General features: G+C 43.3%; 1 protein-coding gene across 5 annotated transcripts in view; it reads right to left on the reverse strand.

Annotated features, from left to right (window-relative positions):
- Positions 1-18,231, reverse strand: part of Phf20 (PHD finger protein 20) — a 102,141-nt gene that overhangs the window by 77,010 nt on the left and 6,900 nt on the right. For 3 of the 5 annotated variants that reach the window (XM_027421324.2, XM_027421322.2, XM_027421320.2), the window contains exon 2: positions 5,857-5,971. The exons of 1 other annotated variant lie outside the window; for it this stretch is intronic. In XM_027421324.2, the coding sequence (XP_027277125.1) occupies positions 5,857-5,939 (83 nt within the window). In that variant the 5' untranslated portion in view covers positions 5,940-5,971. Of the gene's footprint in view, positions 1-5,856; positions 5,972-13,699; positions 13,933-18,231 lie in introns of all 5 variants that reach the window. One more of the 5 variants, XM_035446493.1, reaches the window with a different exon arrangement.

Genomic DNA, 18,231 nt, shown 5'->3' on the forward strand with positions numbered 1-18,231 from the left:
TTTTGCTTTCTCTCTGCCCTAAAGGCATAGGCGCAGTAGTGGGGCTTGTGCTTAGGATGTACAAGGCCCTGAGCTCTGAGATATCAGTGAATAAGGCAGATAGTTTACCTTCAGAGGACTTGAAAACACACTTATCAAATTCTCATCTTCTGGCTAGTAACTGACCCTAGTCACGAATCCCATGGGTACCTCTGAGCCAACACAGCTCTCCCTGGCTGCCGGCTGATAATAAGCAAGACTTTTAGAAGAGGAGGCTCTGCTGGTGGTAACTTTGTCTTGAGAACTCCCTTTCTACTCTGCCAAAAATGGTCTGCTAAAACAAAGTTACAGGAGGCCATTGTTTTAGACTAAGCCTGAACTCAACATCAAAATGGAATCACTCACAATAAAGTCCCAGATCGCCAAGCTGGATCTAAGAAATCAAGATTGGAATGGTAACAGTCAGATTTCCCACACAGACCAGTTTCAACTGGCATAGTAATGACGGTCTACAAGCCTTGATCCTGAAACAGATCTTAAGATGAAGTGCACTGCCTTGAACCAGCTATTGCTCTACTGTCTTGTCTCCCTGGCTAGCTCATGAAATGAACCAAGGCGTGGTGGTGCACACCTTTAATCCCAGCGCTTGAGGCAGAGGCTAGTGGATGGCTCTCTATGAACTTATCAAATTCTCATCTTCTGGCTACTAATTGACCCCTAGCCAGGCTAGCTAGGGCTACAGAATGAGTTCCTATCTCAAAAAACAAAAAAGTTTAAAGTAAACCTGAAATTTTGTCCAATTACATCCCTGCTTTCTTTCTTTCTTTATTTCTGTACTGGGAATTGGTTAAACCAAGAGCTCAAGCATTCAAGGCATGATCTCTCCCATTCAGCCCTCTTCTGGCTTCCCTGGGTTTGTTTGTTTCTGAGAGAGGGATCCTGCTATGCATATGCAGCCCAGGCTGCCTTGAGATTCCTCTGTAGCCTAGGGTGGCATTGAACTTCCAACCTCTCACCTCGGTCTCGTGAGTAGTCTGGGTGTTAAATGTACATTTTTCCTGGGGGAAGAAAGAGTAAAAGTGCTGCCAAGAATCTATGTGTCTAGCCAGACAGTGGTGGAACACATCTTTAGTCCCAGCACTCTGTGAGTTCAAGGCCAGCCTGGGCTACAGAACAAGTTCCAGGACAGGCTTCAAAGCTACAGAGAAACCCGGCCTCAAAAAAAACCAAAGAAGAATCTATGTGTCAAAATTAGTAAGTTGTTAAGGTATGGTTCACACCTGTAATCCCAGCACATGGGAAACATGAGTCCGAGAGTGACTAGCCTAGGCCAGCCTGGGTAGCAGAGGGAGAAAGGAAAGAAACAACTAAAACTTATTTAAAACATACACACTCAACCTGGCAGAAACACTGCTGTGATACTCACAGCGTAACTACCTCCATCTATACCAAGGCGTTCAGAAGCAATGATCTAAGCAAACAATGAAATGTCCCAGCCAGTGAGCACTGTCAGAATGCATCTTGCACAGATGTTAAAAAGTAAAAATTTGCCGGGTGTTGGTGGCACAAGACTTTAATCCCAGCACTTGGGAGGCAGAGGCAGGAGGATCTCTGTGAGTTCAAGGCCAGCCTGTTCTACAGAGAGTTCCACGACAGCCTCTAAAACAATACAGAGAAACCCTGTCTCAAAAAAAACCCAAAAATAAATAAATAAATGTAATAAGGGAAAGAGGAGCAAAGTAGAGAGTTCAGGCAGGTATACTGACACACACATATAATCATAGGACTCGGGAGTCTTGAGGCAGAAGGATATAAGTTCCAGGCCACCAAGAGCTACCAGTTGGACTATGTCTCAAAATTAAACAAATCCTGAGCTGGAGAGATTGCTCAGTGGTTAAGAGCACCTACTTCTCTTGAAAAAACCCACGTTCATGTCCCAGCACCACACAGCAGCTCACAACTGTTCTAGGGGACACAGTGCCTCTTCTGTTTGTTGGTGGTAGTTTCTCTGTTTTTTGAAACAGGGTTTCTCTGTGTAACACCTCTGGTTGTCCTCCAACTTGCTATGTAGACAAAGCTGTCCTCGAACTCATAGAGATCTGTCATTCTCTGCCCCCCCCCCAGTGCTGGGATTACCCACCACTGCCCAGACTTCTCATACCTGTTGTGATCTCCAAAGGCTCCTCCACACATGTGCTACACAATACACTTAGACATACACATACACACATAAAAATGAGCTGGCTCAGCAGTTAAGAGCATTGGCTGTTCTTCCAGAGGACCCGTGGATTCCCAGCACCCACATGGTGGCTCACAACTCTCTGTAAATCCAGTTCCAAGGGATCCCACCCCCCTCTGACCTCCTTGGGCACCAGACACATACGTGCAGACGTGCAGCCAAAAGAATTCATATACAAATATTTTTAAAATTTCAAAAATAAGCCGGGCGTTGGTGGCACACGCCTTTAATCCCAACATTCGGGAGGCAGAGGCAAGCAGATCTCTTTGAGTTCGAAACCAGTCTGGTCTCCAGAGTGAGTGCCAGGATAGGCTCCAAAGCTACAGAGAAGCCCTGCACCACCAACGCCCGGCTTATTTTTAAAATTAATATATTTTTTAAAGTAACAAATCCCAGAATTCAGAAGGCTGATGAAGCAGGAGGATAAGACCTTTATTCTAAAATGTTTTAAGCAAATTAAACAAAAATGTATTTACTGATTCTGATTGACAGGTAAATTATTTTATAATTAGCTTTATCTGTATCCTAATATTTTTTCATTTTTAAAACAAAAAATGTTGCCGGGGTAGTAATCCCAGCACTCAGGAGGCAGAGGCAGGCAGATCTCTGTGAGTTCAAGAACAAGTCTGGTCTGTATAGTTAGACCCTTTCAAAAAAAAAAAAAGTATTCCCTTGATTCCTTGACTATAACACTAACAGTAACATTTTTATTTGGGGCTATCTGTTTATTGAGATAAGATTGCAGGTTAGCTTTAAACTCCTGTCTTACCCTAAGTGCTAGAAATATAGGTGTATACACCATCCTAGTCAGTAAAAGCAGGCCTTCAATAAATGTCAAAACCCAGGCTAGAGAGTGGTGAAAAGGACTAGCTGTTCTTCCAGAGGACCTGAGTTCAGTTCCCAGCACCCACATGGCAGCTCATAACTGTCTACAACTCCAGTTCCAGGGATCCAACACCCTCACACAGCCATAAATGCAGGAAAAATACCAATGCACACTTTAAAAAAAAATCCAAACCAAAGCCAGAAATGGTAGTGAACACCTTTAATTCCAGTACTGGGGAGACAGAGAAAGATAGATCTCTGAGTTCTAGGGCAACCCTGTCTCAAACAAACAAATGAACAAAAATGTCAAAACCACAGTCAGCAAGATGGTTTAATGCATAAAAGCACTTACTACATCCCTTGTGACCTGCGTTTCTCTGATTCTACAGTAAAGGAGAATCTTCCACAAGTTGTCCTCTGACCTCCACTAATGCACAGATGTGCACAGACATAAACTTAGACAGACAGACAGACAGACAGACAGACAGACAGACAGACAGACAGACACACACACACACACACACACACACACACACACACACACACACACACACACACACACACACACACACAGGAATAAAAAGAAAAAATAAATTTAAAAAATTTACTGGCTGTCTCAAAAAAAACAAAATTATGCTGGTCAATTTTTTGTCAATATCTGGGAAGAGGAACACCACCTGAGAAAATGTCTCCTTCAGTCAGACTGGCCTGTAAGCAAGTATGTAAGGGCATGTTCTTGATTAACAATGTATGTGGGAAGAGCCCACCCACTTAGGCCATGCCATCCCTTGGCAGATGGTCCCAGAGTATATAAGGGAACAAACTGAGCAAGCCTCTAGGAGCATTCCTCTGTGATCTCTGCTTCAATCAGTTCCTGATTCCAGGTTCCGGCCTTGGCTTCCCTCAGGGGTGAACTATGATCCAGACACGAGAGCCTTTCCTTCCTGAGTTGTTTTTGGTTGTGGTGTTTAGAGGAGTGGAAAGCAAACTAAACCAGAAATACAGGCTGGGAATAGAAGAAACAATTGTCTAATATACACAAAGTCACAGGTTCAATCTCCACTTCCCCTTGACTGACAAGGCTGGAAAATGGTTCAGGGGTAAAGTGCTTGCTATGTAACTATGAGGGCCTGAGTTTGAATCCCAAGCACTAGGTACAGGGCCCATTGCTTGGGGAAGGGAAAGAGACAGGCAGATCATGGTGCCTCCCTGCCCAGTCAGGTTCTCTGAGTGACTGTCTCAAAAAACAAGATGGGCAGTGATAGAAGAGTCCATTTAATGCTTCCTTCCACATGCATACACAGGAAAATGACTACCATACATGCGCAAATAGGCAAATGCACTTGAAAACATGTACAGACATGTACTGCCCCCCACACAAAAAATACAAAATAGCTGAAACCAACATAAAAATAATTATAGAATCAGTAATTCTGTTCACAACCAGTATAAATACAACCAAACCATATTTTCTTTTATTTCTGAGGTGCTAGGGACTGAACCCAGGGCCTCACCTATACCAGACAAGTATTTTATCAAACTCACTCTCTAGTTCCAGGGTCTTTAATCCTAATAGCACAGTTTTCTACCCAAGCCATTCCCCTTTCCTTTCCCTATATCCCAGAAATCACTCAATCTATTCTGAGATAACTATCACAGGGTTAGGCTATTCCTTAGAAAAACTCAAAAGGTTTGTGGTTCTGAAACTTCTAACTGTTTTGGAGCACCACGAAATAACCAAAATCTAGGATGCCCTCAACTACAGCTATCTTTGTAGTTGTTCTGTTTTTCTTTTTCTTCTTGTTTTCAGGCAGGGTCTTATATAACCATAGCTGGCCTCAAATTCACTATGCAGCAGGTAGGATAACCTTGAACCTCTGACACCCCTGCCTCTACCTCTCCACCTCTGATTTATCCAGTGCTGGGAATCAAACCCAGGGCTTTGTGCATGCTAGACAAACACTCTACCAACTGAACCCGAATTTCCGTTGGCTAGCTTGGATTTTTGGGGTCAGGATTTCACTCTGTAGTTTATGCTGACCTGGAGGAACTCATTATGCCAGGCTATGCTCCAGTTCTCAGTAACCTTCCTACCTTAGCCTCCCAGCTACTGAAGTACAGGTGTGTACCACCACACCCAGGTAAGTTTAGTTTTGAAGATTGCTCTCCAGATATTCAATATGTGACTCTTAGAATATCCTCTCCAGATGCCAACATTACCAGTGACCACATTTATAGATGACATGAACATTCAAAGTATCTGACAGCCAGAGGATAAAAAGCAATTAACACAAGCCAGCCATAGTTGCAGAGACCCGTAATCCCAGCATTAAGGAGGCTCAGCTATCAATTCAAGGTCGGCCATAGTTACCAGAAACCTTTTCACATAAAACAAGCAAAATTCAGCAATGCAGTCAAAACAACCCCTCAGCTTCTCAATCTAATTATCCTGTTCAACAATTCTTAGCATCCTACGCCACACCCAGAAAAACAGGGGAGGTTGTGATGACATGGGTGCTGTTGCGTCTATCCATCCACTCATCTCTATCTCACTTCTGCTCTTCTTTCAAACAGGCAACCAAGAGTGAGAACGCTTTCCTTCCCAGGGTAACCCCTGCTCCGCTTTAACATAACTCCATCAAACAGGAAAAGGAGAAACAAATGTGACCCAAAGAGAAAAAACAGGCCTATATTCTAAACTTGTTTCCCTTCATCTTCCAAGAAGCCGGAAAACAGGACAGCAGCACCACTCTATAGGTGCTGGTGAGACTCCCTCCCTAAAGTGCTTTAATTAGAAAAAAATATAAAAGTACCAGTTCTTTAAACGGTCCCGAGCTTCCAACTGGGCTCCCACTTCAAAGCTGATTCCTCGTCTGTTAGGTGGATGCTTTGTCATTTTCAGTCATCAACGGGGCTGCTTTTATTCTCCTGAAAAAGCCAATTAAATATTTATGAAACTTGGGAAAGTCTGCCCAGCGTGTAGCATCACCACCACACATAAAAAAACAAGCAGGCATTATTCAAAACACCAAGCTCCATGACCCTGTCAGCACCCTCTCTGGTGCCTCCCCTCCTATCCGGTGTCCCCACCAGCAGCACTCCTCTACTGTGCCTGTGATCTCTGAAATTTCAGAGGCCCCTCTCAGCAAGGCTTACCAAGGGCTCCCCTATGAAGTTCATCCCTCAGAGCTCCAAAAAATAACTGCTCTCCTCTCATGATGTAGCTCAACCTCGATGACACATTCAACAAATATTTGTTCAGAAATGACTTAGTCAAGACCCAAAGAGATGAACAATCCTTACCCTCGAGGAGCCTTCATATTAATATGTAGCCAATAAACAGGAGTCAGTTCAAGCTGTAACTGCTATAAAAAGTTGAGTGCTAGAAAGGACGTAGATATGAGCTGAGATGCAGCCAAGACTTAGAAGCTGAAAGAGGATCCCTGAGCCCCAGGGAGTTGATGCCAACTCTGAACAACAAAGCAAGAAAAACAAAAAACAAGAACAACAACAAAAGACACACTGTTGTCCTCCAACCCTACTTTTGGAAAAGTAGACAAAAAGTTGTAGGGCTGAGTTGGTAGAGTACTTGCCTAGGGCACACAAGGATCCCCAGCATTGAACAAAGCCAGGCATGGTGGCCCTCCCTATAATCTAAGCAAGTAGAGGCAAAGGATCAGAAGTTCTAGGCCTGGTATTCCTCCCTTGTCAACATTTCACATCAAGAGGTTTCCTTATTTTTTATTTATTTATTTTTTTTTATAAATCTGTTCCTAGGCTGGAGAGATGGCTCAGTGGTTAAGGCCAATAGCTGTTCTTTCAGAGGACCTGGGTTCAATTCCAGTACCCACATGATAGCTCACAACCTTCTATAACTTGGGTTTCAGAGAACCTAACGCCCTGTTCTGGGTTCTGCAGCGCACACACAATATTACATAGATATACATTCAGACAAAACATCAATACACATAAAATACACTCTATCTGTTCTTTCTGCTTTAAAAAAAAAAAAAGTACATAGTCATCCTTTTACCTAGGGAGTTTGTAGCCAGCCTGAGCTACATGAGACCTTACCATAAAAAGAACAAGGAAAAAACAGAGTTCTAGAGCTGCATGTGCACCCAGCAAGTAGTAGAGCGCTTGGCTAGCAAATACAAGGCCCTAAGTCCCATCCAGCACACACAAAAAAAGGGAAGAGGGGGGGAATAAATCAGGGTGGTGCGTGCCTTTAATCCAACACTCCAGAAGAAGAGGCAGGCAGGTCTCTCCCTGTGTGTTCCAGGCCAGCCATTACTACACAGTGAGACCCAAATAAATATAAATAATGCAGTCTCAAAATAAGTAAATAAATAAAGCTCAGCATGGTAGTATACTGTTGAATATTCCTTTACACTGTGTGAATACATGTTGCTATGAATCATTTAATAAAGAAAATGACTGTCCAATAGCTGTCCAGGAAGAGATTGGGCAGGGGAGCCAGACTAGGAGAATTCTGGGAAGAAGGAAGGTGGAGTCTGGAGTTGCCAGCACATGCAAAGACAAGAGAGACATGCTGTACTGAGAAAAGGTACCAAGCCACATGGCAAAGCATAGATTAAAAATACAGGTTAATTGAAAATGTAAGAGTTAGAGAGAAACAAGCCTGATCTATTGGCTGAGCACTTATAATCACATAGTGAGTTCTAGAACAGACAGGTCTATACAGAGAACCCTATCTCAAAAACCACTTAAGTAAAGCCAGGCACTTGAGAAGCAGAGGCAGGCCAACCTCTTAGAGTTTGAAGCTGGCCTAGTCTACAGAGTGAGTTTTGTGGGGCTGTTACACAGAGAAACCCTGCCTTGAAAAAAGAAAAAAAGAAAAAAAAAAAAAAAAACTAAATAACTATAAAAGGAAGGAGGCCTGATTAAGGCCTCTTACTTTTTTTTCCAGAGTACCAAAAGTTCAGTACCCAACATCAAACAGATCACAACCACCTGTATCCCCAGATCCAAGAGATCCCAATGCCCTCTTCCGGCTTCCATGGGCACCAGCATACATACACACATAAAAATTAATCCTTTAAAAACAAAAGGAAGGCCAAGCATTATGACACACACCTACAATTCCAGTTCTCAAGAAGCTAAGACAGAAGAAACACAAAGAATATGAGGCCAGCCTGGTCTATCATGAGTCCAGTAGAACTGAACTTCAATCCCAGCACTCCAGAGGCAGAGACAGAGGCAGGCTGATATCTGCTATCTGCAAATTTCAAACTAGCCAGAGTTACACAGAAACTGACTTATTCTGTTTCAAAAAGAGTAAGTACAATAAAAGAGTTCAAGGTTATCCTCGGCTACATTTCAAGCTCCAATTCCAGGCCAGACTTGACTAAATGAACTCTATAGTGCTGGGGAGTCGGCTCCGCAGAAAAGAATTTGCCCAGCAAGCACAAGGTCCTGTATTCAATTCGCACTGCAGAGTGTAAGCAATCAATCAAGCCTGATGTGGTAACACATGCGTGGAATCAAAGAGCATGAAAGGCAGAGGCAGGAGGATCACTGAAAGTTTAATGCCAACCAAGACTACATTGTGAAACCCTGTCTCAGAGAAAAAATAAACAAATAATATAGGCATGAAGCAGGAACTGATGAGTGAAGATGACCAAATTATTTCCTGTGGCTCCTGAAAATAGTCTCCATGGTGTTGAACTGCTAAGGGCCAGGTATGGTGGTAAACACCTGTAATTCCAGCACTGGGGAGGCAGAGCCAAGGGATCTCTGTGAGTTCCAGGCACACCTGGTCTACATATCAAGTTCCAGGTCAGCTAGGGCTACAGAGTACCGTCCCAGCTCAAACAATATTAAATTTTAATCTTTACAAAAGTCTCACATGAGATGGTGAGATGGCTCAGTGGACTCGGATGGACAGCAGAAAACACATTCCAGAGAGTCGTCCTATGATGTTCACACTTAAATATACACAAACACAGAAAACACACAAAAAGGATTAAATGTAAACAATTTCTGCCCAGTGGTGGTGGCACTTGCCTTTAATCCCAGCACTCAGAGGACAAAGACAGACAGATCTGTGAGTTCAAGACAAACCTGGTCTACAGAGAGAGTTCCAGGACTAGCTCCATAGCTATTCAGAAACCCTGTCTTGAAAAACCAAAAAATAAAAAAGCCTGATGAGATCTATAGGATTCTACTCTCAAGACTGGCAGAACTTCAAAATACTCCTAACATTCAAACTCTAAACAGGAATCCACTGGCCCAAAGGAGACCGGAAGCCCAATGTGTTTACTTAGACACAGTGCTCTGTCAATGCCCTGAGTCAACAGTAATGAGAGCTTTAATACACATGGTGGAGCACAGTTCAAAGGGACAAATAACTATAGCTCATTAGGACAAAGAGGCAACTTCCTTTATTAACAAGGAGTGCTATAACTAAGGACAAAGGTAAAAAGGCATGCCAAAAATGGGCAAAATGCAAGAGCTGTCAGATTATACTGACTGACAAGGGGAGACACAAAGGTCCATGTCCACATAAGCACCCTAAGTTAAAGGAAATGCAAATCAAAACAATTTTATATTTTCAGGGACAGGGTCTCCCTGTAGCCCAAACTGGTCTGGAACTCACTATGTCTATATAGACAATCTGGTCTCAAACTCACAGCAATCTTTCTGCCTCAGTCTCTCAAGTGCTGAGATTACAGGCATGAGCCATCATGACTAGGATATCATACAAAAATTTTTTTTGTTTTGTGTTGTTGCTGCACAAATTTTTAATTGCAAGAATTCATTTGTGGACTGGAAACATGTCTCTCTAGGTAAACTTGCCAGTAAGCCTGAAGACCTGAGTTCAATCCCTAAAACTCATACGGTAGAAAGCTCCCACAAGCTTTCCCCCTGACCTTCACATAGGTATATAAAATTTTAAAGAATATTATACTTATACTGTGTTACTGGACCTTCAAAACCAGGTAATACAATTAAGACTAAATTTCTTGTTCCCATGATACTGAGAAGATATAAGTGCAGAAAAGCTGAAGCATCAGGCATTCCCAGATTACATAAGGTTATAAAGATACAAGGCAGAGATGGAGAGGAGTCTCAGCAACGAAGGGCACCCGTTACTCCTCCAGAGGATCTGAGTTCAGTTCCCAGCACCTACACCGGACAGCTCACAACAGCCTCCAGCCTCAGGAAATCTAATGCCTTCTGGCTTCTGTGGGTATCTACACACATGGGACACACATAACCAGAAATAAAAATCAACATGAATGTAACAACAAAATATCCAAGCATGAGAAATCCCTGTTATCAAAAGAAGCAGACATGGCTGTGCTTGTTTGTATTCACGCCTTTAGATAGAGGCAAATTTTGAATAAAGGAAGATAAAGCCACTGAAGCCTTTCAAAGGCTGTGCTAGCATTACCACACCTTTTACAACAAGCAGAAAGGACCAAGCTAATGCGGCCCCTGTGGAGGGGAAAGTGGAACATAGCTGGGACTCTAGCAGCGGTCATCTTTCAAACCTCAAGGTAGAAGGCAGAGCATGCTGTGAAGACGCTTGGAATCCCAGACTCTGACACTTCCACCAGAAGACCACAACCCAGAATACAAAAGATTCATCTGTGACAAGAAACCAAGAGCCTCCTACACCCAGTTCTGGAGAAATTTAGAAATAATGCTCACATTTAGGAACAAGAGAGTATTTTTCCATTTAAAATTTTTATTACACTTTCATTTATTTCATGTGCATGTGTATGTGTATGTGTGGGCCCATGTGCCACAGTAGCCATGTGGGAGTCAGAGGCAAGTGGTGGGAAGCTCCCACACACAGAGAAGGCAAATTCAGAACATTCTAGGACACTCTATAGCAAGAGGCTCATCCCAGAGTTGTTTAGTTTTTTTCTTAGGTGGGGTCTTATTGGGCAGCCCTGGCTGGCCTGGAACTCACTTTGTAAACTGCTTACCTCTGCCTCCCAAGTGCTGGAAGTGGGCACCACTGTCCACAGACCCCTAATTACCACTCCAGTTCTGTTTACCAGCTACCTCCTCAGGCCTTTCTTCCTGTTATCTATCATACAGCCTATTGGCCTCTATCTTGGGATCTGTGAGGATCAGACCAGAAAAGTCTCTAAGGTCCTTTAAAATGTCTATCACAGGACTGGGGGACACGGCACAGGATGTGTGCTTTAGCATGCAGGAGCTGTGAGTGCAATTCCCAGAACCTTAACGAGATAAAATAAATGCCAGACTCCATGAAGCAAGCCCAACAGGTGGACACAGATATCTGAGATCATCCCGCACAACCCAGTAAATCTGAGGCACATCTGTGCTACAAATAAATAAATCCGTAGTTTATCCCAACATCAAGTGTTTCAAGCAGGGCCTTCTCCTAGCTCACACTACAAGTCTATTAGACTGACAGGATAGAGAGATGAAGACTAGGAGGGGAGGGACAGTTTGGTTTGGTTTTATGAAGGTTGTTTTTTGTTTTATGTGTATGGACATTTTGCCTACATGATTGTCTGTGCACCACATGCGTGTCTGGTGCCTGCAGAAGAAGAGTTGGGTCCCCAGGAACTGCAGTTAGAGATGGTTGTGAACCTCCATATGGGTGCTGGGAATCTAATCCAGGTCCTCCAGAAGAAGGGCCAGTGCTCTTAACTGCTCAGTCATCTAAGTCATCTACCCATCTCTCTCTCTCTCTCTCTCTCTCTCTCTCTCTCTCTCTCTCTCTCTCTCTCTCTCTCTCTCACTGTGTGTGTGTGTGTGTGTGTGTGTGTGTGTGTGTGTGTGTGAGTGATAGGACTTTCTTTTAGGGGTTGGAGAGATGGCTCAGAGGTTAAGAGCACCGGCTGCTCTTCCAGAAGTCCTGAGTTCAACTCCCAGCAACCACATGGTGGTTCACAACCATCCGTTATGAGATCTGGTGCCCTCTTCTGGTGTGCAGATATACATGGAAGCAGATTATTGTACATAAGAAATAAATAAATTAAAACAAAAGACTTTCTTTTATATAAGTATCTTTCTTGTCGGGCGTTGGTGGCACACGCCTTTTGTCCCAGCACTCAGGAGGCAGAGGCAGACGGGTTTCTGTGAGTTTGAAACCAGCCTGGTTACAAGAGCTAGTTCCAGGACAGTCTCCAAAGCTACAGAGAAACCCTGTCTCAAAAAATAAAAAATAAAATAAAAGATGGAAGGAGAAAACTGACACTATAAAAGTTGTCATCTGGCCAGATGATGACCCATGCCTTTAGTCCCAGAACTTGGGAAACAGAGGCAGGTGGATCTCTGTGAGTTCAAGAGAAACCCTATCTTGGAAAAAAGCAAAGAAAAAAAAAGATGTTCTTTGATCGCCACAGGTGCCACAGCACACGCCACACCACCAACCCACCCATGTATCACACACACACACACACACACACACACACACACACACACACACACACACACACACACACACTGATAAATAAAATAAGGAGACACTCTGATACAAAGAGGGCTGCCCCAAGTTTGAGGTAACCTGAGTTATACAGTGAAACACTGTTTTCAAAGCCATATTCAAAACTGCATTCTCTGAGGCCCCAAGCTTATCTTCCATAACTAAATGGGTTGAGTTTACTCCTTCCTATTACTGAGAATGAGCTGGCTGAATCAGTGGAACTTTCCACAGTCAGTGGGAGAGCCTAATGCCCAGGTTTTTCCCTGGAATACTTTTTCTCTATGACTTCTGGCCTATTCCTCAGCCTCACTAAAGGAACATCTTACCCTCACAATCACTCCTCCTCCCTGTCCACCACTGTGGAAGGAAGGCCTCCAGCCTGACACAAGCAATGCCCTGAACACCTTTCTTCTTGTGTTTTTCTTTCTTTTTTTCGACATGGTCTTATTCTATAGCCAAACTCCTGCCTCAGCTTTTCAAGTGGGCAAGATTACACATCCAGTATTATTTCATTTCTGGTTGGTCACCATTCTGCAGGCCCTACTTAAAGGTTTCTCCTTTGCCAAAGGGTACCCAATTAAGGATCCACCCCTATTTTGGTAATTTTTTCTTTTTCTTTTTTAGATGGGATCTCATGTAGCTGAGGATGACCTTGGACCTGGACCTTCCTGCTGCCTCTACCGCCTGAGGGAAGTGATTATATATAAACCCACACACAAACATGTATACATGCCCCACAAACACACAAGCAGGGAGGGCATGGTGGTATACACCTATAATCCTAGCACTTAAGAACCTGAGAGGGGGAAGCAGGAGATTCTGTGTGAGGACAGCTTTGAGCACACAAGGACAGTATCTGGAAAACAGGTGGTCTGATTCCAGGTAACAACTGTACTGCCAAGCCAAATGGGGGTCTCTAAAGACGGGAGCTGGAAAGGAGGGAAGCAGGGAATCTAAGCCAGGACTCTGCATCAGGGTGGCCTAGGCTGGGATCACAAAATGTTGAACAAGTCATTTCGTGCGGAGACTGAGGCTCCTCCCCTATAACATTGAGGATCAGCAGCTAGTGCTTACCTTCACAGGGTGTCCAAGAGCTTGGCTCACAATAAACTGTCAAGGCTACTAATCTTGCAGCCCTTAGCCCTACCAATCCAGACTGCTTGTAGAACCTTTGCAGAAAAGCCCCGCCCTCATCCATTAGGCCTGGGCACAGCCATCAGTACCTCTCAACAGGACATCAGTTCTGTATCCTCTTCTCATGACAGTTGACTGAGACACTGTTGCAGCTGAACTCTTCTAGAAGCTAAGGAGCTCTTGATGGGCGCCCCAGTCTAACAGGCAGTGACCTTATGTGACATACACTTGTTAGGTGGTAACCTCAGCTTCCTCACTAGGAAAGTGGAAGAATGTCAGTACCATCCTATGCAGGATTAAAGGACATCATTGTGCTAAAACCCTGAAAAGCAAAAAAATAAAATAAAAAAACAAAAATAAAAAATGCTCTGCATACAAAAACATATGAACTATTAATTATTAATAATACTCGAGCTGGAGAGATGGCTCAGAGGTTAAGAGCACTGTCTGCTGTCTAGAGGTCCTGAGTTCAATTCCCAGCAACCACATGGTGGCTCACAACCATCCGTTATGAGATCTGGTGCCCTCTTCTGGTGTGCAAATATACACAGAAGCAGAATGTTGTATACATAATAAATAAATAAAATCTTTAAAAAAAAAATAGTACTCTTTGGAAACACAGGGAGGTGGCAAAACCTAAGGAAAAAATAGCACCTGAAGACAGGCTATTATTTTCTCCAAGGGTCTGACAAAATTTTTAACTACTTTTCACAGGCCCTGGGGACCTCAGCCTGTAAGTACCTCCATTGTCTAGAGACTGAAGAGTAGAGGTCTCAAGTGAGGCTTGGTTTTGGGTTTTGTTTTGGGGGGGGAGTTGCTGTTCTATTTTTCAGGGTTTTTTGTTTGTTTGGTTGGTTGGTTGGTTGGTTTTTGTCTTTTTGGTTTATTTCTAGACAGGGATCACTATGTGGCCCTGGCTAGCCTGGAACTTGCTATATAGACCAGGCTGGTTTTGAACTCACAGAAATCTACCTGCCTTTGGCCAGGCTTGTAGTGAGTTTTGTGTAGATTCTTTTTTCTTTTCTCCCCCTATTTCCTTTTTTTGAAATAAAAATTTACTCTGTAGTCCAGGTTAGCTCCTGAAGTAATCCTTCTGCCTTAGCCTCCTCCTAAGTATTGGGATCATGGGCATGAACCACCATTACCTGGGTACATGTGTGTTCTTTCTGAAAGTCATAGGAAAACACAGCTAAACTAAGTTTTTCCTTGAAAAAAGCATCCCTTTTGTTGCTTATAGAATGTTAAAAACACATTATTTAATATTCAACTATTTGTTTTTTCAAGATAGAGTTTCTCTGTGTATTCCTGTCTGTCCTGGAACTAGCTCTGTAGACCAGGCTGGGCTCAAACTCACAGATCTGCCTACATCTGCCTGGGACTTAATGTGTGCACCACCACCACAATTAGTGACAACTAATTCTCTTACGCTTTAAATATTAACTTTTATCCCAGGCCTTCCTTAACTATTAATTCCAGGAATTAGATAACATCTGTTCAGTTTTTGCCACATACCAAATCCTTGACAAAAATCCCATTTCCAACAATGCAGAGAAACAGGCAGCAATGACCCACAACCTACAAGGTAGGAAAAGGCCATATGGCACCTGGCTAAGCAGAAAAGCTGAAATCTGAGAAGTAGGACTTCATGCCACTATATAGCTTTCTTTAAAAAGGCCTTTTGATATTGGAAACCGGGTCAAAAAACCCTGGCTCAAGTGCTTAAAGGCCCTGGGGGAGCTACTATTGCTTTGCTAAATGGTCAGATATATGGTCAAGCACCTCCTAGATGTTTAGGTTTATACTCACAGATTTGTGCTATTCTCAACCTGCACAGACAAGCTTCTTTTTACAGTGAGCAGTGGTTAATTCAGGGACTCAAAACTGACAAAGTGCTGAGAATCTATAGTAATCCCCATCCCCCAAGGAACATCTTGGAAGAGGGGGTGGAAAGAATAAGAGCCAGAGGCTGGGGAGGGCTGCTGGGAACTGCTGTCCTTTGGATAGGACATAGCTGTTGCACACATAAAGCCACAGCAGCTATGGTTACCTACAGTAGAGCTGCATAAGATCAAGCCAGTCTTCCACTTAGCTGAGGAGCTGTGGCAATTGATGGCTACTGGAAGAGGGACAGTTACTTTTCTTTGAGTGTGTGCTCATGTTATAGTGTATGGTCCCACATACATGCAAATAGAATTGTGTGTTATTTAAAAAAATAAAATGAGCCAGGCAAAGGCAGGTGGATCTCTATGAGTTCTAGGCCAGCCTGGTTTACTGATCGAGTTCCAGGAAAGCCAGGCTGTTACACAGAGAAACCCTGTCTCAAAAAACAAACAAACAACAACAAAAAGATCTTTAGGATACTAACGATAAGGAACTGCTATGTTTCCTTTTTTGAAAATGAAGAGTCAGGCATGGTAGCATCCTGCAACCCTTGCTCCTGGTAGAGGCAGCAGGATTTAAGTACCCACATTTCTATGACAGACTTCCACAACCTTGGTATTTCAATCATCTGTGCATCAACAGAAGCCAGAAAGGTAAATCAATCCACCCAGCTATAGACACCCACACCCACTCTCTTTTTAAGACAGGGTCGCCAGGCGTGCTGGCGCCTTTAATCCTAGCACTCGGGAGGCAGAAGCAGGCAGATCTCTGTGAGTTCAAGACCAGCCTCGTCTACAAGACCTAATTCCAGGACAGCCTCCAAAGCCACACAGAAACACTGTCTCAAAACAAAACAAAACAAAAAGGCAGGGTCTCACTATGCAGTCTCACCTGGCCTGGAACTCCCTGTGTAGACCAGATTGGCCTCAAATTCAGAGATGCTCCTGCCTCTGAGTGCTAGTATTAAAGGTGTAATGGAATTAAAGATTAGATCTTTTTCATTTGGGAGAGACCTCTAAAATCACAGGTTCCTACTAGAAAAAAAACATTCAAATGCACTCCCCTAGGACACACACCTAGGAGTTGGCCTGAATTCCTAGGATTATGTTCCTTCATGGAATAAAGGCCCCATTTTAAACCCTTCCCCAAACAACACCTCTGAGTCCTTTTCCAAAGACCACTGACTCCAGCACCACCTCTCTTTCCCACAACCATCCTATTTACACTGGGTGACTAATACCAGACTCTCTAAATTTTTGCAAGATTTCTGAAAGCCCATTAGTTCCATTTGGCCAAATAACCAAGGTCCAACTGGAGAGACCTAGGCAAGAATCCAACAAAGCTATTAGGTTACCTCATTGTTAGTCAAGAACCAACAGGGATGGGGCTGGAGAAATGGCTCAGTGATTAGGAGCACTGCTCTTCCAGAGAACCTGGGTTCAATCCCCAGCACCCACGAGGCAGCTCCCAACTGTCTGTAACTCTAGTTCCAAGGGAATCCCACACCCTCTTCTGGCCTCAGAGGACACTGCATTCACGAAGTATACATTCATGAAGGCAAAAACACACACAAAAAAAGGCTTTTAATTAAGATTGAAAAATAACAAATAAATGAGGTGGGTAAAAGAAAAAAATCTAAAGTAAATAAATTTGTTTTTAATCCCAGCACTCGGGAGGCAGAAGCAGGTGGATCTCTGTGAATTCCAGGACAGCCAGATCTATGTGGTAAGACCCAGTCTCAAAAAAATTTTTTTAAGCAGGGCAGTGGTGGCACAGGCCTTTAATCCCAGCACTTGGTAGGCAAAGGAAGTCGGATCTCTGAGTTTGAGGCCAGTCTAGGCTACAGAGCAACTTCCAGGACAGGATCCAAAGCTACACAGAGAAACACTGTCTCTAAAAACCAAAAATAAATAAATAAATGAATGAATGAATGAATTTTTTTGCGGGGGGGGTGGGTGGGGTGGGGTGGGGGGGGGGGGGGGGTGGAGTCCGCAGTGGCATGAGGGGTGTACCAGGCAAGATGAAGTAGGATCTCTGTGAGTTTGAGGTCTGATTTACATAGTAAAATCTTGTCTCTAAATAAATGAATGAATATAAAAGGTCTAAGTGATTGAAGAACTTTGGCTTCCAAAAATGCACACATACACACACATACTTTTCACACACACACACAAATTGGCTGCTCTTCCAGAGGACCCAGGTTAAATTCGCAGCAACTACATAGCAGCTAACAACTGTCTGTAATTCCAGTTCCAGGAGATTAAACAACTACATACAGGCTGCACCTTTAATCCCAGCACTCGGGAGAGAGAGGCAGGCGGATTGCTGTGAGTTCGAGGCCAGCCTGGTCTCCAGAGCGAGTGCCAGGATAGACTCCAAAGCTACACAGAGAAACCCTGTCTTGAAAAACAAAAAACAAAAACAAAAACAAAAACAACTTCATACAGATATACATGCAGGTAAAACACTAAAAAATCAAAATAAATCATTTTAAAAAATAAAAGCATTAACAAGTAAATGATTATATTTGAAATACAGCCTAAAAAACAAACAGCTGCTCTCTTAGTGATGCAGACAAGCAGCTAATATTGAATGGAAAACTCAAGTCAGACTTCTTTGAGAACCTGAAGTAGTTCTGAATGAAATACAGCCCACAACTGACAAGAGAACACAGAGGCAGAAGAATGTTGACATTGGGCGTGAAGACAAGCTGGCTGTTTGGCTAGAAAGGAGACAGTGC

The sequence above is a fragment of the Cricetulus griseus genome, chromosome 6, assembly GCF_003668045.3.
Source record: "Cricetulus griseus strain 17A/GY chromosome 6, alternate assembly CriGri-PICRH-1.0, whole genome shotgun sequence".
Lineage (NCBI taxonomy): Eukaryota > Metazoa > Chordata > Mammalia > Rodentia > Cricetidae > Cricetulus > Cricetulus griseus.